Genomic DNA, 20,337 nt, shown 5'->3' with positions numbered 1-20,337 from the left:
TTAGGCTAATTAGTCTAGGCCAACGTCATTCCAAAAACAGTCTACTTCAGTTGTGATTTAGTTCCTTTTTGTCAAGACCCGCGGTCCGTATTGACCCCGTTCTGTGTCCGGATGCGGAACGCGGACCGCCTATTAAGTATAGCTGTTGTATGCCTGGATTTGATCAGGAAGAGGCACGAGAGGTGAGCCTGGAGTTCCCATTATAACGATGCATTGTCCTAACAGGTTGTTTGTTTCCACAGGCTTCTGAGGCCATATGGAAGGGGGGGGATTGGGAAGTGAGTGGGATGGCTTGGCAGAGGAGCTCCCATTTTGTGTATTCAGGGCCATGTTGATGTTGTGCCTCTTGTTTCAAACAAAGGAGGCCTGTAAATCTCTGAGGGCTTTACCTTCATACATGGAAATCAATTACTGAAGTATTCAACAATGGACCAGGGAATCAAAAAACCAGGAACCCTAAGAAGTGAGTTCAGAAATCCAGGGATGATGATGGTGGATGGAAGTATGTGCTTGACCATGGGAATTTGAGGTATCGATGACTGTTAAATGGATAGTTCACCCAAATGACACAATTACATATCGGTTTCTTTACCCTGTAAGCAGTCGGTGCTAAAAAGTTAGCATTTGGAGACAGTAGACAGGTACACAAAACCAAAGCATGAATTCCTGTCTTACCTTCCATAGACTGCTTACAGGGTAAGGAAACCAATATGTAATATTGTCGTTTGTGTGAAGTATCCCTTTAAAGCTGATGGGTATACCTCTAAAAAACCAAAGTTACTGTAAACAATGAATAGCAATCACAATATGAAAGTGAGGACACTAGGGCCAATCCCCAAACACTTTGTTTTAATAGTTAGCTTCACAAACACATCTGACTGCTATCACGTACAAACATCAACTGACAGATAACATGTTACACTGCAGAGTAAATTTGACCGTTAACAACAGGACTTTGTTTTAAATAGGCCAATCCTTCTACAGGCATGCACACGCGCACATGTACACACCTACTACGAACACAACAAAACAATTCAAATGACCACATTGACAACCAGTTAAAATATGTATTCACAGAACGAAAATAATACAAAATCAATATTTGTCGATTACTACAAACCATAGGATTGTACTAGAGAGGACTTAATGTGTGTATTTTGATAGATATGTTTCATTACTTGACAGCCCACATCACACGCAACCACCGATATGAACCAAAGAGAGTGTTGTTTTCATCCCATGAGTTTAAAGGTAGAATAGGCTACACATCTAGCATTTAAAATAATATATGTGTAAGTACTACAGTATCATAAACAACAATACAGAGTTTCCTCATACTGTAGCTGCGGGTTAGGGGCAAGTAAATTAGTACAGTACAGTAACCAATAGAAAGGCATTTGATGTTTGATTTAAATATCCTCAACGGAGCGGGTTCAGAAAATACAGTAAAATCAAACTGCTCCTGAACATGTCCCCATAATCTCCCCATCTCAATTTGGTCATATCCTTAGCAGGAAGCATCTGTTATGATTTCCTCTCGACACGGTCACGCTAATAGCTAGATCATGCTGCACAAAACAATATATACAGGGAGAGCCACAACACACAGGGGACATTCTCTTTGAATAGATATACCAGAACATTTTACACCAGTCACATTGAGGGAATGCCATAGGATGCCATAGGATGCCATAGGATGCCATAGAATAAAACTGACAGTGTTGCTACTTTGTCACCGACCCATCGTTTGTTCTCTTCATCACTTTCACAAAATTGTATGATGTAAGTACCAGCAGCGCTACGGGATAAACATCATTACATACACATGTTGTCAACAGCTGTCATTACATAGCCATGCGTTTTAGAATAAACACTCCATGACCATCTTTCATATGAATGAAGAGCAACTGATAAGGTCATGGGTGAAACGCGACACACACAATATGTAGCAACTTCTTATGGCATCACGGAAGGAAGGAGGGAGTTTCTTGAAAATGGAAAAACAACAACAACACTTCACAACATTGCGAGGCTGGAGTGGAGCAAAGAGGAGCATAGATACACAACTCACGAACCGACACGGCACAACATGGCTCCTAGAGGGGGTAAGAGAGCTGCAGTTTGGGGGTCCATGCAGAAACGTTTATAGAGGGAAAAATCAAGGGGGGGGTGTTCGTCTGGAATTTGTCAGGGATGTGGCTGGTTTACTCGTCAAATCGCCCCTCCAGGATGCTCTCGAAGGAGAAGGGGACGAACTTGAAGCCCTGCCCCGTGTAGAACTTATTCTGGAACTCCACCCTAAAAAAAGAGACAAAAAGGACCTCAAAAGATCAGTGGTTTATTGAACAGGTCAATGGAGTTTTGGGACGAGGCCTCGAGCCAGCCGCCACAACACAAAACAAAGAAATGATTACCTCTCGAATGTCAAGACCAATTACAAATTATCATAGTCAATTACGATACTTCGTCCAACATTTCCTGGACATGAGTCAAAAAGCCTCAAATAAACTTGGACGGTCTTTCATCGGCACCATTATACCACATTTCGGGCTTTAACAAGCAGTATGTTCCTTCCTCAGTTACGAGGCCAGATGCTTGGCAGTAACACCATCTCCTCTCTGAATAAGAACAAACCTTAAAGAAGAACATTTTTAAATCGTGGAACAACTGCAAAGAAAAATAAATGCTGTCACTACTTTGCTTTCAAGGTGGATTGTCCTACCGACAGTTGCTGAATATCTATTCAACTGGCTGAAAGCAACATACACAGCATCATCCACTTGCTGACAACTGGTGAGAGGCCAAGTGAAGTCAACTTCTTTGTGCTTACCCAACATTATTTACATTAAGAAAAGGATAAAATGGCTTTTTAAAAAGTGGAACCCTTCCATTTGCATTTGAATTAAATAACCTGATAGCTAGCCACTTGTTGATCATCCATTTCCCCAGAGAGGGGGTGGGAGTGGGGGGGGGGCAGTATCTTGCCAGTGACTGAGGCTGCACTTCATTTCCTCTCTCCTCTGTCCTCATTCACTCCTCTGGCAGATCTGAGATACATGGATGGATGGGTGGAAGGAAGCAATAGCAAGAGCTTTGTATGCGTCTCTGTGTGTGGAGGTAAGGTGGTGTAGAGTTTTTTCCCTCTGGTTGCACGTGACATGCTGGTAGTAGGTAGGTAAAACAGTTTTAAGTTTGCCTGCATTGAAGTACCCGGCCACTAGGACCGCCACTTCTGGGTGAGCATTTTCTTGTTTGCTTATGGCCTTATACAGCCCGTTGAATGCGGTCTTAGTGCCAGCATCGGTTTGTGGTGGTAAATAGACGGCTATGAATAATATAGATGAGAGATAGTGTGGTCTACAGCTTATCATAAGGTACTCTACCTCAGGCGAGCAATACCTCTAGACCTCTTTAATATTAGACATCGCACATCAGCTGTTATTGACAAATAGACACACACCCCTGCCCCTCGTCTTACCAGACGTATTGTCTCTGTATCTTCGCTGTAATCGCAGCCAAAGGTGCTTCAACAAAGTACTGAGTAAAGGGTCTGAATACTTATGTAAATGTGAAAAACGGTTATTGCTTTGTCATTGTGGGGTATTGTGTGTAGATTGATGAGAAAAAAAAACGATTTAATCAATTTTAGAATAAGCCGGTAAAGTAACAAAATGTGGAAAGGGTGAAGAGGTCTGAATACTTTTCGAATGCTCTGTACATACACATACTGTTCATACAGTGCCTTCAGAAAGTATTCACACCCCTTGACTTTTTCCACATTTTGTTGTTACAGACTGAATTTAAATCGTACTAAATTGAGATTCTGTGTCACTTACACACAATACCTCATAATGTCAAAGTGGAATTATGTTTTTAGAAATGTTTACAAATTAAAAATGAAAAGCTGAAATGTATTGAGTCAATATGTATTCAATTATTTAGTTATGGCAAGCCTAAATAAGTTGAGGAGTAAAAATGTACTTAACAAGTCACATAATAAGTTGCATGGACTTAACTCTGTTTGCAATAATAGTGTTAACATGATTTTTAAATGACTACACCCCCTCTGTACCCCACACATCTGTAAGGTCCTTAAGTCGAGCAGTGAATTATAAGCACAGATACCACCACAAAGACCAGGGAGATTTTTCTACAAGAGCAGACATTGAATATCCCTAAAACTCAAGGCCAAATATACACTGGAGTTGCTTACCAAGACGACATTGAATGTTCCTGAGTGGCCTAGTTACAGTTTTGACTTAAATTGTCTTGAAAATCTCTGGCAAATGGCAACGATCAACAACCAACTTGACAGAGCTTGACAAATGTTTTAAAGAATAATGGGCAAATATTGCACAATCCAGGTGTGCAAAGCTCTTAGAGACTTACCCAGAAAGACCCACAGCTGTAATCTCTGCCAAAGGTAACTCTAACATGTTTTGACTCAGTGGGTTGAATACTTATCTTATCAAGATAATGTTTTATATTCCACGAATTAACAAAATTATAGAGAATTTTTCCTCCACTTTGACATTACAGAGTATTTTGTGGCGATCGTTGACAAAAATGTTACAATTAAATTCCTTTTAATCCCACTTTGTAACACAACAAAATGTGGAAAAAGTCAAGGGGTGTGAATACTTTTTAAAAGCACTGTACATAGACAGGTTTTGGAGAGGTGAGGGGGGCTGACACACTGGGTGCCCAGGGAGCTGTTGTTGTGGGGAGTTAAGTGTTTTGCTCAAGGACAAGGCAATGGCATCTAGGATTTGTTAACAGCAACCTTCCTGTTGCCAGCTCTCACCTTCCGGTTGCTGTCTCGCCTCTCGAACCGCTAGGTTACCTGCCGCCTAGGGGGCAACGTCCTGGAATGGAACGTTGTTTCAGAGCGGTGGGTGACCAAATATGGCCGAAATAAGCACAGCATCCAGAGGCAGACGACCAGACGAGACCCTTCACGTCTTAACATTCCCGTCCTCATCTACACTGTAACTGTAACCAACCCAACCAGATATTCAAATGAAATTCATTATGAGAGATTAGATTTATTCTCAAATAAGATCATCTTAGAGGTTTGTGGTATTTTTCATATGGCACCAGGACCAGAAACATCAATGGTGCATGCTTCGAATGATATAGGCTATGGACGTTATTGTCAGAATCATCGGTAAACCCAGACCAATGTGACGTACACTGACCACCTTTACATAATGACTCTTTTTATTTGATTTTTATTTCACCTTTATTTAACCACTCCGCTCCTCCTCTCCGGCCTCAGCTGACAGCCATACGAGGGAAGCACGGGAAGTGCCAAGGAATGTCCCACCGCCACAGCAAATATTTAGCTGTCAGAGTTGAGAGGGCAGCATTTAAAGGCCCAATGCAGTCAATGACTTGATTTTCCTGTTTTATATACAGTATATTTCCACACTATGATGTTGGAATAATACTGTGAAATTGTGAAAATTATGATAATGACATTTTAGTGTAAGAGCTGTTTGAAAAGACCAATGGAAATTTCAACCTGTTTAAGTGGGATAGAGTTTTGGTCTGCCTGGTGACATCACCAGGTAAATTAGTTAATAGACCAATAAGAAAGAGTTCCAAACCTCTCTGCCAATAACAGATAGTTTTCAGTTTCATTTACAAAATGCATATATATATAATTGTTTTCATCAGCTGTTGTACCATATGATACAAAACACAGAAAAACAAAACTTTTTCTACACTGGGCCTTTAATATATTTAGCTGGGCCCTGGTCAAAAGTAGTGCACTATAGGAAATAGGTTGCCATTTTGAATGCACCCATTATTTATGTGAGGTGGTCTACATAGCATTTCCCTGGAGGCCATTTTGAGGAGCTGACAGACTGACTGATGTTTGGGAGAGAGAGCGGTACGGCACTGCACCATTCCAACACTGACAGACTACAGTACAAAGGCAGGCAAGCAGGCGTAAGGCATTAGGGTCATACTGGCATCTAACAAAAACACACTCTCCTATACCTCATTTCACAACCATGAGGTAAGATGGTCATTAGTGCTTAATAGCCAGTGCCAGACGAGGAAGGTTTTAAGAAAATAAACCCAACTCTGTACGTAACATGCCAAAAACCATTACCTAAGAAAGATAGACCACTAACAAAGTAAAAAAGAATGACAGTGAGTTTTTTGTTAATTTCGTTTTTCAATTCTTAAACAGATAGCCTCTCGCCTGTCTGCCTACTGTATCTGTCTATTTGGTTACACTGCGCAGAGCTATTTTTCCATATGACCTCTAGCACTGGAAAACTCAGGGGGAAAAGGACACTTCGGAGAAAGTGAAAAATGGAGTATCGCATGAAGACTGGACAGTTAGTGTGCATCCCAAATGGTACCCTATTCCCTACATATGGGCCTTGGTCACAAGTAGTGGATTATGTAGGGAATAGGGTGCCATTTGGGATGCAGCCAAGATAGACTGTGGGGGCTGTGAACTGGATAATCAGTCAGTGGCCCACTCCCATCTGCTAAGGCACTGCATTCACTCCGTGAGTCTTTACCCATCGCATTCCACACTCCACTCCACCTCCCGACCATGTGTGCTCTCCTGTGAGTTTACACGAAAACAGATGAGCACATCCTAAGGGATTACAAGTGAGGAGGCAACACAAGTCACTACGTGAACGGAATCAATTTGGAGGTTCGCAGGGCCATGGATACGGTATACAGAGTCTGTCATCGTGTGTGTGTGTGGACTGTAAGTGTGTGTGTACACGTGTGTGTGTGTAATGTGTGTGGGTGTACACGTGTGTGTGTGTAATGTGTGTGGGTGTGTGTGTACACGTGTGTGTGTAAACACGTGTGTGTGTGTGGGTGTCTGTGTGCGTGTGTATACTGTACGTGTGTGTGTGTACACGTGTGTGTGAGTGATGTGTGTGTGTGTGTGTGTGGGTGTCTGTGTGCGTGTGTATACTGTACGTGTGTGTGTGCAGACATAGAGTCTCTTCAGAAAGTATTAACACATTTACTTAACACGTCACATAATAAATTGCATAGATTCACTCTGTGTGCAATGATAGTGTTTAACATGATTTTTGAATGACTACCTTATCTCTGTACACCACACATACAAGTATCTGTAAAGTCCCTCAGTCGAGCAGTGAATTTCAAACACAGATTCGACCACAAAGACCAGGGAGGTTTTCGCAAAAGAAGGGCACCTATTAGTAGGTGGGTAAAAAAAAGACAGTCATTGAATATCCTTTTGAGCATGGTGAAGTTATTAATTACACTTTGGATGGTGTATCAGTACACCTAGTCACTACAAAGATACAGGCGTCCTTCCTAACTCAGTTGCCGGAGAGGAAGGAAACCGTTCAGGAATTTCACCATGAGGCCAATGGTGACTTTAAAACAGTTAAGAGTTTAATGGCTGTGATGGACGATGGATCAACAACATTGTAGTTACTCCACAATACTAACCAAAATGACAGAGTGAAAAGAAGGAAGCTTTTACAGAATAAAATATTCCTAAATATGCATTCTGTGGCAAAGCAATTAACTTTTTGTCCTGAATACAAAGTGTTGTTTGGGGAAAATCCAATAGGATACATTACTGAGTACCAATCTCCATATTTTGAAGCATAGTGGTGGCTTCATCATGTTATCGGTATGCTTGTAATCGTTTAGGACTGGTGAGTGTTTCAGTATAAAAAAATAAATGGAATGGAGTGAAGCACAGGCAAAATCCTAGAGGAAAACTTGGTTCAGTCTAATTTCCACCAGACACTGGGAAATGAATTAACCTTTCAGAAGAACAATAACCTAAAACACAAGGACAAATCTACACTGGATGTTCCTGAGTGGCTGAGTTACAGTTTTGATTTAAATCTACTTGAAAATCTGTGTCAAAACCTGAAAAAGTGTTGTCTAACAATGATCAACAACCAATATGACAGAGCTTGAAAAATTATGAAAAGAATAATGGGCATGTGTGGAAAGTTCTTAGAGACGTACCCAGAAAGACGCTACAAAGTATTGCTTCTGCAAAGTATTGACTCAGGGGTGTGAATATTTCTCTATTTCATTTTCAATCAATTTGCTAACATTTCTAAAAACAAGTTTTCACTTTGTCATTATGGGGTATTGTGTGTAGATGGGTGAGAGAAAACCCCCCAATTTTAATCCATTTTGAATTCAGGCTGTAACACAATCAAAATGTGGAATAAGTGAAAGGGTAAGAATACTTTCTGGAGGCGCTGTATGTGTAGTGTGTACGTGTGTGTTTGAGACTCACCAGTGCAGACGGAGCGCGTGCAGGAAGGCAGACAGGCCTTCCATGATGAGAAGGATGCACACGGTGAGCATGGCGAAGGCCGCGAAGATGATTGACAGGCCGAAGAAGCCGCCCCCGCTCCTGGAGGATAGGCCCAGGTGCATCACCATGGTCCAAAGCACCTCTGACAGCTCTGTGGACAGAGAGAGAGAAAGAAGGAAAGAAAAAAGAAAGATAGAAAGGGGAAAGAGAGGTAGAAAGAGACAGACGGGAGATAGGGAGGTGAGAAGTGAGTGATGTAAGGCGTTCATTCTACCAGTAGGTCGTTATCCACCAATTAGTGTCAACCCTCTTGCCATGTAGTATGTGCATGATTGAGTAAGTGAGAGATAGAAAAGAACAGTTTTGCATGTGCACTATGCTTGTGTTATGAGTGCGTGTCTATTCTTTGTGTGTGTGCGCACACGCACGCATTTCTAGGTACACAGAGTACGTAGTTACATGCACGTGCACAGTATATTCACCTGTGTGTAGTGTGTGTGTGCAGTGTGTGGGTAACACTCACGTGCATGGGCCAGACTGAGGGCCCAGAGTCGCAGGTAGGAGGCAGTGTTGGAGATGCAGCCCAGGCAGTATTCTATGGTGTGGATGGCCTGGTGGACTGCCACGTCTCCAAAGTCAAACTGCAGAGAGAGGAGGTGCGCATCAGGGATGTATTCTAAGATCAATGCTCTTTTTATTGGAACAACATCTACACTAAGACCTACTGCCATTCCGCTGGAAACGAGATGTCTACTATTAACAATGGTCATTCCACTGGAAGCTACAAAGACCTAGGTTATGGTCATGGTCAGTAGGAACAAAACAGAAAAAAACACTTTGAAAGAGAGTAAAAAGGAAAGAAACAGGGAGGTACCACCTGAGCTTGTCTAATAAAAACACCAATTTTTGTTTTCCATTGCAAAAAGGTTTTGTTACAGTGTGCCCTACTGAACATGACTCTGGTTGGTGCTGTTCAAATTCACTTTACAGTTGACTGTAAGTATGCTGTAATTCCATACTGAGTGAATTGTACCTCAAGAGATTGCTTTATCTAATCTATCCACAACTACCGGTAATGTGGCTTTCTTCCCTTGCGTATGAGATGTGAAAAACATGAGAATCAAAATCATTCAGTTTAGCTTGGCAAGGGCAAGGCTTCCTTTTTCCATCCCTCTCTTTTGTCCTTCGATCCGCTCACAGTTCACGGAAAAGCCAGCGCTGGCTCTCATTGTTCTACCTCAAAAGGGCTTCCAACGTGATTCGCTAAGAAAAACAACACATGTTGCAATGGCAAATGTAAGAAGCTGAATAGCTCGGATAATGGTTTTCATCCAACATCCAGATATCAATAGCAAAACATTACAGCAACAACAAAATCATGCCTTTTTGATATCTCAATGCACATTGGTGGGAAAGGATTGACTCGAGGATCGGTGAGAAAGGAGATGCAGAGAAAAATAAAAAGTGAGCAATCAGATGGTATGGCTAAATGTCAGTTAATGAAAGGGAATCCAATCAAAACTGGTTTTTGATAGACTTGCCTTGCTACACACACACACACACACACACACACACACACACACACACACACACACACACACACACACACACACACACACACACACACACACACACACACGCTGTCCCGCCACCCACCACCCCCTCTTTACGCTACTGTTACTCTCTGTTCATCATATATGCATAGTCCCTTTAACCATATCTACATGTACATACTACCTCAATCAGCCTGACTAACCGGTGTCTGTATGTAGCCTCGCTACTGTATATAGCCTGTCTTTTTACTGTTGTTTTTATTTCTTTACCTACCTATTGTTCACCTAATATCTTTTTTGCACTATTGGTTAGAGCCTGTAAGTAAGCATTTCACTGTAAGGTCTACACCTGTTGTATTCGGCGCACGTGACAAATAAACTTTGATTTTATGCACACACACGTCATTCTTGGGCGGTTGACAGAGAGTGGGTAGGTAGGCAGGTTGGGTAAACAGACAGGCCGCAGAATACTGTCATTGGGGACAGGCAGACGCACAGCATGCCGGGATGCACGGCCTGGCTCTTACCGGTTCCTCCTCTGCATGCTTGAAAGTAAGCAGAGGTCAAAGGTTAGTGGCAGGGTTCAGGAAGCAATTTGTTATATGACTAACATGATGTCAGACATGATCCAAAAAAAATGAATAGCATGCATTACATAACATTCTATGGCTCTTTGCGCCAACATAATAACACTTTTAGTTAATCCAGCATTTTTGCTAAATGTTTAAACTTTCGGAAGAGGTGCCAGAGAATGTCTGGTTGGACTTCCAGTGAATCATTATTTAAAAAGATGCTCCCAACACCCACAATGAAATGATATCATCTTGGACACAGTACACGATCACATTTCATAGTAGTCGTAGTTGGTATTACAAAACAAGCCAGCAATTTTTTTTGTAACCATACAAACCTTTTCATAAGAAATCATCAAAGTATACTCTTATAGGACTATCAAGTACACTTTCTCTGTAAAAACAAACCTCTTTCCAGGATATAACATTAGGCCTACATGAAAAACCCCAGAACCTCTGACTCAGAAACAATATTTTCCAAATTCCATTCCCTGATGCAATGACTCACTGAGGCTGGTTCTCATGCAAAATCACCTCACTGTTTACTTTTCTGAACCCACTGTGAAACAGAAAATCCATTTCTTATCTCTTCCATTCCATCCCCCCTGCCCTCACTTGTACCCACATCCCCCCTTCACTCAATAACACACAGAAAGAAGCGCTGCTATTTGAAACACACGTCTAAGAGGAAGATGATGTAATGAAGCTACGTAGTGAGGGTAAATTCATGGCTTTTATGTAGCTGTGACAGGTTATAGCAAGTCATTGCTGCTGCATAAGGAATAGAGTGAGGCAGTATGTGCTGTAGTCTACAAAGATACCACAAATTCCTGAAAAAGGTCCACAGACTCATTCCTTTAAAGGGTTTCAAATGGTTTGAGAGAAAGACCCAGAGGAAGATCTATACTGTAGCTATGAACGAGAGGTCTTAAACGGTGTGATAAAGAACGGGATGATTTCAAATGAGAGAGGGACCGAAGTGCTTTCTAATGAGAAAGAGATACAATGTTTGAAAAGGAGAAAGGTAAGAATACATGTTATAGAATGGCAGAAGGAAGAAAGGTCCGAAATGGGAAGAGATTAGATTCTATTCTAAGCTGAGAGAGAACCAGATGATATATATCCAGCTCAGAAAAAATGGATTATCTTTCAGTCTGAAATGATGGTACTTCCGAGCCAAAATGTCAGAAAGGTACGTAGTCAGTTAAACCCTTGGCTCACCTCGTCTCCGTCCTCAGAGTGCTGTGAGAGCGCGTCGTGGTCCATGATACCAGCTTCGTCCTCCGTGGGCCCGTTGCCCACCCGCACCCCTCCGAATTTCTGTGTGCCCTGTTGGGTGAGTCCGGTTGATGAGGACACGCCTGTTTGCTCTAAAGATTGCTCTAGATTCTCTGCAGGGCATTCTTCCCTCTTCTGTGACTAGATACAAAAGCCACAAGATCTGTGTCTGGCTTAAAGCACGCCTTGGGGTGTTATGTTTGCGTTTGGCACTTAGGGGGGGCACCCAACAAGCGGATCGATATAAAAAAAAATATGTAAAATATATGTAAAAATGTTAATCATGTATGCAAAATACATGTCAAATATATGGAAAAAAAGACATGGAAAATATATGTCAAATATTTAAAATTATGGGGAATATTGTACAAATTGGAGACTTGTTAGGTGCCACTAATATGCCAAACAAGCAAAGCAAGCCCTGTGTTAATCAAATAACAAAATAAATATTTTTTACATGCAGCTAAATTATTTCTAATCTCTTTGTAATCTTTTATCAAAATATAGCAAAGTAAATATACTTGTTTTACTTCACAGATTTTCCAAGGCATGCTTTAAGCATCATTGTATGGCAAAACACAACCAAGCACGACATTACAGAAATACAACATACAGTCCATAGAAATGAAAGGCCACGAAAAAAGCGAAAGAAAACAACAGGTTCTCAAAAACAGGTAATCAACGAGAGTCGTAAAGGTTAAAGGTTAGATCTGATGAACATACCAGGTGCTTTTTCCACAGGTGCTGGCGCCGAAGCACCATAGTTTTCACTATCAGCATACAGGGAACACATGCAAGGGCAATCAGCACCAAAACAATCTGGATCCCCATCTATAGATCCAAAACAGAGAGAACGTTAACAGACAACATATTGGGGACATGGAGCCTTATCAGCGACATATACTAACTCGCTCTCCGGGACCCTGGCTGCGCCCCAATAGCCGAAAATAGTGACCTCCTTTCCCGTTCCTTTGATTGCACTGGTCTGAGCGAGAGAGATAGAGAGAGGGGGAGGGGGGTAAAAGAGTTGAAAAGCTGAAAGGGTCGTAACAGGCACACCTCAAGGGTCTATCTTCTCATCTGTTAAGTTCTTTCTGATGGGAGCAGACAAAGGAAAGAAGACGAGGAAATTAAGTCACTTTTTGAGTCACTATTGAGATGCAGCCCCATATGCCACTGGGCAGCAAAGGAACCAGAGTAGCTAGGAGAGACCGAGGGATGGAGGGAGGGAAGGGTCCCCCGGTCACACCTGTCCCCGGTAGAGAGGCTTATTGGTGACGTCGCCGTAGTTGAAGAGACACATGTTGATGAAGGCAATGAGGAGGCTGGGCGCGTCCTTGGAGGTGAAAGCGTCGTAGGCCGTCCACTTGTAGAAGACCAGGATGATGAGGTAGCCGAACAGGCTGGCCATGAAGACAATCTCAGGGATGAAGCCCAGGAAGATGTTCAGGGGCTTCTTGAAGTACCTGGCCCACAGTAAGAGAACAGAAGATATGAGAAGTGGAGAGGAGAATAACATTGTTGACCATTACGTTTTCATGAATGGACCTTTGTCTTTGGCGCTCTGGTTTACAGGTCAAAGGTCAAAACGGAAATACAGACACACACAGCATTAAACACACAGGGGTACGTACAGGTGGTTGAACAGGCTGAGAGAGACGCCAAACATCATGTGGATCACTCCCAGGATCACAGACATCTTCATCTTGAAGGAGTTGAGGAAGGTCAACTTGTTGGTGGCAATGTTCCAGATCTGAAGATCACAAAGAAGAGGCGTAGATAAAGAGCTCTCATTGTAGAGATGACTCCCGGTAAGTGCAGATAGATAGACAGAAAGACAGACACAGAGAAACAGAGGGACGGACAATATAACAGTCAGACAGACAGACTTACCGGGTCTATACCCAGTGGATAGGGACCATTGAAGACACCTGGCACGGCTGGGTCCAGCTGCAGCACCTTATTTTCATTGAGAGTTTCAAACCTAGATATATTATAGACAATTGAAGTGAACAATTTGCAGAGCGTTGCTATCATTGACATACAGTATACATAAAGGGTTTCTAGTATGCATTGCTGGAAAGTGCACCAATGTTAGATTTTAAAAGCCTGGTATAATAAATGAAGTGCCCTGCAATATACCCCAGATGGAACCTTCAATAAATCAAGATTTTGTATATAAATAAAGACTTGTTAAACTGCAAAAATTCAGCATTTTGACATGTCCCTCTGTACACTCACTGTGACTTCTCTGAAGAGTTTTAACTCTAAAAGTCTAAGCCGTTGGGGGTACTAAGCTAACATATGGAATTATTTTAAGATGGTCATACTATGGATCATTTAGCAATTTGATTTGGAATTTTAAGACCCCTTTAGGTATTAAAAACATATATTAAAACATTATTTGATGGTCTTCCAAGTGGCGTAGCGGTCTGAAGCACTTTTGGGCAATGTTCTATGTTAGTCTATTTCTATGTCTGTGTCTATGTATTCTATTTCTATGCTTAGTTTATTGGGTTGACCTTCAATTGGAAGCAGCTGTTCCTCGTTGCCTCTAATTGAAGGTCCTATTGTAACGCCCTGGCCATAGAGAGGGGTTTTTGTTCTTTATTTTTGGTTAGGCCAGGGTGTTACATTGGGTGGGCGTTCTATGTTAATTTTTCTATGTTTTGTATTTCTTTGTTTTGGTCCGTGTGTGTGGCTCCCAATCAGGCACAGCTGAAGTTCGTTGTTGCTGATTGGGAGTCACACATAAGTAGCCTATTTTTCCTTTGGGTTTTGTGGGTGATTGTTTTCTGTCTCGTTCGTGTTTGCACCTGACAGTACTGTTTGGCTGTTGGTTTTTTGTATAGTGTTCTTTTGTCGTTAATAAATTCCTGAAGATGAACACTAACTCCGCTGCACCTTGGTCTACTCTCTCTTCAGACAGCCGTTACACCTATTTAATAGGGGTGTTTTTCATTGGGATTTGTGGGTAGTTGTTTCTCCGTATAGTAATTTGTCCTTACGGGACTGTTTTTCGTCGTTTCGTTTCTTTAATAAATAAGAAGATGAGCATACACATTCCCGCTGCATTTTGGTCTACTCCATACGACGAACGTGACAATTGGGGTAAAATACAACAACAAAAAAATATATGATACAATTTTGAACTTGGCCTTTAATACTACAGCGCCTAGAAATGCATTGAATTACACATTCATAAATGGCAAAAAAGACAGTTAAAAAATAAATCATAAGGAATAAGGTTTTGAAGTGTCTATCCTATATCTAGGCGATATAAGAAAGCTCAGGGAATATTTTAGTTTTTTTGGACACATATTTAACCCCTTATTTTGTTGCCACAAAACCACCTCCATACTTCCATTTGTTTGTATGGGTTACCTTCAGACGAGTCCCATGACACTTGTGGGGGTCATGGAGCAAAACGGAGCACTGTCTCCCCTTTCCATAGTGGGGTCATATTAGTTTGTATCTCAAACGGTTCCGACGCTACAGACAGAAGTTGGCACATCAGTGTTACCGACTTCAGACGAGTTTAAAATCCGCTCGTCATGACAGAATGTTAAAATTAGGTGAATTCAAATGTTTTCATCAAGTTATACTACACAAAAAGGACTCTTTTCGTGGAACGACCCTGCTACTACATTAACCGGTATGAAAGTTTGAGTATTGTTTTTGAACAATATGTTAAACAGCAATGAAGCTGTTGAAATCTCCCGTGGTGGGTGTATCCTTTTGTTGTTAGCTAATGTCAAAGCTTGTTACCAAGAACTGCCTTCTCCCAATTGGCTGTCGCGCAGTCGCGTGAGTGATTGGTTGGTTATTGGTGGATTTATAGGTTGGACAGTTAACTGACGGATAACTTACGTCCAGTTGGCTCCCTTGGGGCTGAACATGGGCCGGACACTCCAACCGGAGCCAAACATGTTGAGGGATTTGGAAAAGCAATCGTTGTAGATGACACCGGTGTAGACAGAGAAGATTCCCATCAGCAGGATGATGTAGCGTCCAGCGAATACCATGTTAAACATCTGCCAGGGCAGGGAGAGTATGAACACACATTGGAGCACTGGCCTGGGTCATGTTCATTGGCACAGAAAAGAAAAAACGGACTGAAACAGAGAGGGACCACGTAGACCAGTCCAATAAGAAACACTCATTTTTGTTTCCCTTCGCAAAACGTTGGGAAATGTTTCCCGTTGCATACCCTAATGAACACAACCCAGGCCTCACCGGGTAAAGAATGTCTGCATCCGTCATTGCCTGTACTAGCCATCATTCAACACTCAACTACATCAAACACTAAAACATTACTTAAATTGCCCCAAGTTATGTAGCCTACTGTACAAGAGAGGGTAGTTTGCCAAATTAAATCTACAATACATTGGCCTAATTATCTCCTTCCTCCCAAAGTGTGCACTTGCTCACATCCCTTCACTGACTTTAAAGGAACTAAGTGGTATAAGAAACATGGTGGAAACTCCCCCTAGCCCATTCCTCCTCCAATCCAATGCTTTTAGGTTTGTGAGAAGTAGTGAACGAGTGCACACTTCAGGAGAAAGGAGATATTAATCGGAAGCACACGTCATCGGCACTCTTGGTAGGCCGTACCTCGTTGTCAGTCTTCTGGGAGAGGATGCGGCTCTCTCGGATGACAAGGTAGAGGGCGGCGCAGGTCATCAGCACACCGTGACCCATGTCCCCGAACATGACCGCAAACAGGAAAGGGAAAGTGATGATGGTGTACGGTGCTGTAGGAAAGAGCACACAGTAAGACACATCGCAGTGGACAGTACAACACAATGGCATGGGGGAAATAAACAACAAGATACAGAGAAAGATACAACAACACAAGAGACGAAACAAGACAAGAGACAAAGCAACACAAGACACAAAACACACAGAGACATAATAGTTATGTACAACAAAACACAACAAAACAGACAGACAAAACAACAGCATACATAGACACAACAACAACGACAGAAAGACACAACAACAACAACACAGAGGCACACAGTGTAGACTTGTACGTCACCTGGGTTGATCTCCCGGTAATTTCCGATCCCGTAGGCGTCCACGATGTTCTGGAATCCAGAGGTGAACTTATTGGTCTTGTTGAAGGTGGGCGGAGTCTGCTTGGTGGTCATCCTATTGAGAATGGAGGGCACTGTGGAGCCACTCCTCTCCTGTAAAACACACCAAGCCAATGAGTCACCGCTACGGGGTAAAGTTTGCCCTAGGTGCAACTCTAGGATCAGCTTCCCCTCCCCCAATCCTAACCTTAATCATTAGTGAGGAAAATGCAAATCTGACCCAAGATCAGCATCTAGGGGAAACTTCACCCTATGCCAGAATTACCTGACAAATGCCAATTCACCTTTGCAAGCCCATTACAAACCTGATACAGCCAACACACAAACACAATTTTCATATTTTCAGACGACTCAGTGAGGTTGCCACATCACTTAGACCAATGAGTAATGGGAGAAGGAACAGACACCAGGTCAGTTCTGCAGACCAAAGACTGGGCAGAATCATTGTTGTATTTGACTACATGATAACATGACATCAACGTTTGCCTATTCCTGTAATTTCATTTAGCTTTAGATAAGAACAGTGCACAGAAAGAGTATGTTCCATAGACCTCTGGGTGAACGGGTGAAAATTGTGTGTGCAGTTAGTTTAGTTTGCCTGGCAAAACAGATTGCATAATGATATTCTGTATGTATTTGATATCTAGCAATATAATTTCTCCCTTAATTATGATTTCTGTCCAATTCCAAGTATTTCTATTTGACTCAAATTCGATGGTTATTATAAAGAATGCAAAGTACTTCATACTATATCGTCATCTTGTATTAAATTCCGAATTTTCAGCATCAAAACAACAACAGGAAGTGAGGTAATAAACTAAAGTGAGCTTCCTGCCTTGGAGCTCTAATCCTTCTGATTTGCAGACCCGACTCACCGTTCCTCGGCGCAGGGCAAACTGGATGGAGTCCAGGTCGGATACAGGGCACCACACCTCGGCGATCAGGCACTTCTGGGTGACGTCGATGTTGCACAGGTTCAGGGTGTGGTAAATGGCCTTCATCTTCCTCACCTTGATGAACCACACCCTCATGGTCTTGGCTGCAGCCTGGAGCACCCTCTGTCTGTGGTCCTCTGTCTGGTTCAGCACCTGCATGGGAGAAAAGAGGGTTTTGTTAGCCCTCTGAGCTAAAGCATAGGTATTATTTCGGGGGAGCTAACGCAAGTCTTCAGGTCGTTGGTGCAGACTAATGATTAAATGATTAAATTATGATTAAATTATGAAAAATGTCCATCTGGTTTTGGACCTGCACAGACAACAAGATGGCGTTAGCTAAGCCTAGGTAGTAGGTATTATCTCAGGGGAGCTAACGCAAGTCTTCAGGCCTCAGTTGATTCAGACATAATCCGTGTCCAAATACCTATACTTGCGTTCTGAATAGTAGCCATTTTAGGTATGCGAAAAATATTACGTATTATTGTATATGACATTTCCAAAATCGAGTATGCTTTAAATGCCAGGATGTTATACTCACTTCGGCTTTTCATCTAGTAGAATTCGCTGCACACTTTTGAGGAATAGGATCATCTTTCCAGGCACATTTTTGACAACAGCTGATAGTCAGCTGATAATGAGATAAGCGGACACGCTGTAACCAAGTGAACAAATAGCAGGTATCAATGCAATTGCACGTTAGACGACGCATTCTTAGGAAGGGTGAGCCTAGTATGTTGATATTTGTTGCTTACTGTATTAATTTTGACTAAACAGTATGTCGTTTTAGTAAGTTGTAGGAAAAACTGATTTCGGACACGGCCACTATGATTTAATTTATTTTAAAAAGCGCAAGGTGACTCCACTGGAGGGCAGGATTAGAGGAGGACAGAGGGAGCCTTCCCTTTCAAGCAGAACCACATTCTTTTTTTAGAGGATAGAGGATAGAAGGATAGAGTTCAACACAATTATTGTTATACAAGGCGAAAGACCTCTACCGACTAGTACTGAGATACTGCACTGTGCGCATCCCCACATCGAGAACATTGTGTGACTTAAACCAACAGTATCAAGGGACTGTGTAACACAAGCACACACATCCTGTCATGCTTTCTGGGACAATTTATGACTGCCATTGCATATTTGGTTGATTAGCTTGCAACACTGTCACATAACAAACACAAAAGCCCTGTGTAACAAGAATGATACATTGGCAAATGCAAGCCTGAGAACAGAACAAGGGGGTAACTGGGTAACTTCCTCACTGGCAACAGTGAAGGGTGGCGTTCCTACCTGAAAGATGTTGCATCGCATCAACCAATGGTTATTTGCCACACCATCGACTGCATAGTCGGGAATCATATTGCTATATCATGTGATGCGGTTATTTGATATGCAGGCGTCTGCAACGTAGTCGGGCAGGAACAAACCATTTGGGACACAGCCATTGTATGGTTAGCTGTTCATGGGCCCACAATCATACAGTGCCTTCAGAAAGTATTCACACATTGACTTATTCCACATTTTGTTGTGTACATCCGGAATTCAAAATGGATTAAATAGATTATTTTTCTCACCCATCTAGACACAATACCACATAACGACAAAGTGAAAACATGTTTTTAGAATTGTTAGCAAATTTTCTGCACATTATACTTTTAAAATTCTTCCAGCGCTGTCAAGTTGTTTGTTGATTGTTGCTAGACAGCCATTTTCCAGTCTTGCCATAGATTTTCAAGGAGATTTAAGTCAAAACTGTAACTAGGCCACTCAGAAACATTCAATGTTGTCTTGGTAAGCAACTCCAGTGTATATTTGGCCTTGTGTTTTAGGTTATTGTCCTGCTGAAAGGTCTATGTTGGAAAGCAGACTGAACCAGGTTTTCCTCTACTACACTATCTACCAAGTGAGTTTTCATCTATATTATTCTTGCTGTCAATTTACCACCACAAACCGATGCTGGCACTAAGACTGCACTCAACGAGCAGTATAAGGCCATAAGCAAACAAGAAAATGCTCATGCAGAAGCGGCACTCCTAGTGGCCGGGGACTTTAATGCAGGCAAACTTAAATCCGTTTTACCTCATTTCTATCAGCATGTCAAATGCAACCAGAGAAAAAAAAAACTCTAGACCACCTTTACTCCACACACAGAGATGCATACAAAGCTCTCCCTCGCCCTCCATTTGACAAATCTGACCATAATTCTATCCTCCTGATTCCTGCTTACAAGCAAAAACTAAAGCAGGAAGTACCAGTGACTCGCTCAATACGGAAGTGGTCAGATGACATGGATGCTACGCTACTGGACTGTTTTGCTAGCACTGACTGGAATATGTTCCGGGATTCATCCAATGGCAGTGAGTAGTATACCACCTCAGTCACCAGCTTCATCAATAAGAGCATCGACGACGTCGTCCCCAGAGTGACCGTGCGTACTTATCCCAACTGGAAGCAATGGATTACATTCGCACTGAGCTAAAGGCTAGAGCTGCCGCTTTCAAGGAGCGGGACACTAATCTGGACGCTTATAAGAAATCCCACTATGCCCTCAGACAAACCATCAAATAGGCAAAGCGTCAATACAGGACAAAGATTGAATCC

The 20,337-nt window shown here is 42.1% G+C and overlaps 1 protein-coding gene across 3 annotated transcripts in view; it reads right to left on the bottom strand.

The window, feature by feature from the left end:
- Positions 1 to 808: 808 nt before the first annotated feature.
- The window catches only part of LOC115161297 (V-type proton ATPase 116 kDa subunit a), a 33,463-nt gene continuing 13,934 nt past the window's right edge, over positions 809 to 20,337 (bottom strand). For 2 of the 3 annotated variants that reach the window (XM_029712162.1, XM_029712172.1), the window contains exons 10-22: positions 17,677 to 17,889; positions 16,744 to 16,894; positions 16,317 to 16,456; positions 15,573 to 15,736; positions 13,596 to 13,686; positions 13,337 to 13,455; positions 12,952 to 13,168; positions 12,426 to 12,533; positions 11,646 to 11,843; positions 10,380 to 10,397; positions 8,823 to 8,940; positions 8,279 to 8,450; positions 809 to 2,298 (exon numbers count right to left, since the gene is read on the bottom strand). In XM_029712162.1, coding sequence (XP_029568022.1) covers positions 2,205 to 2,298; positions 8,279 to 8,450; positions 8,823 to 8,940; positions 10,380 to 10,397; positions 11,646 to 11,843; positions 12,426 to 12,533; positions 12,952 to 13,168; positions 13,337 to 13,455; positions 13,596 to 13,686; positions 15,573 to 15,736; positions 16,317 to 16,456; positions 16,744 to 16,894; positions 17,677 to 17,889 — 1,803 coding nt within the window. In that variant the 3' untranslated portion in view covers positions 809 to 2,204. The remainder of the gene's footprint in view (positions 2,299 to 8,278; positions 8,451 to 8,822; positions 8,941 to 10,379; positions 10,398 to 11,645; positions 11,844 to 12,425; positions 12,534 to 12,951; positions 13,169 to 13,336; positions 13,456 to 13,595; positions 13,687 to 15,572; positions 15,737 to 16,316; positions 16,457 to 16,743; positions 16,895 to 17,676; positions 17,890 to 20,337) is intronic. The other variant, XM_029712183.1, reaches the window with a different exon arrangement.

This window comes from Salmo trutta, chromosome 2, assembly GCF_901001165.1.
Source record: "Salmo trutta chromosome 2, fSalTru1.1, whole genome shotgun sequence".
Lineage (NCBI taxonomy): Eukaryota > Metazoa > Chordata > Actinopteri > Salmoniformes > Salmonidae > Salmo > Salmo trutta.
The sequence above is the reverse complement of the archived record's forward strand: the minus strand, read 5'-3'. Positions and strand labels throughout refer to the sequence as shown.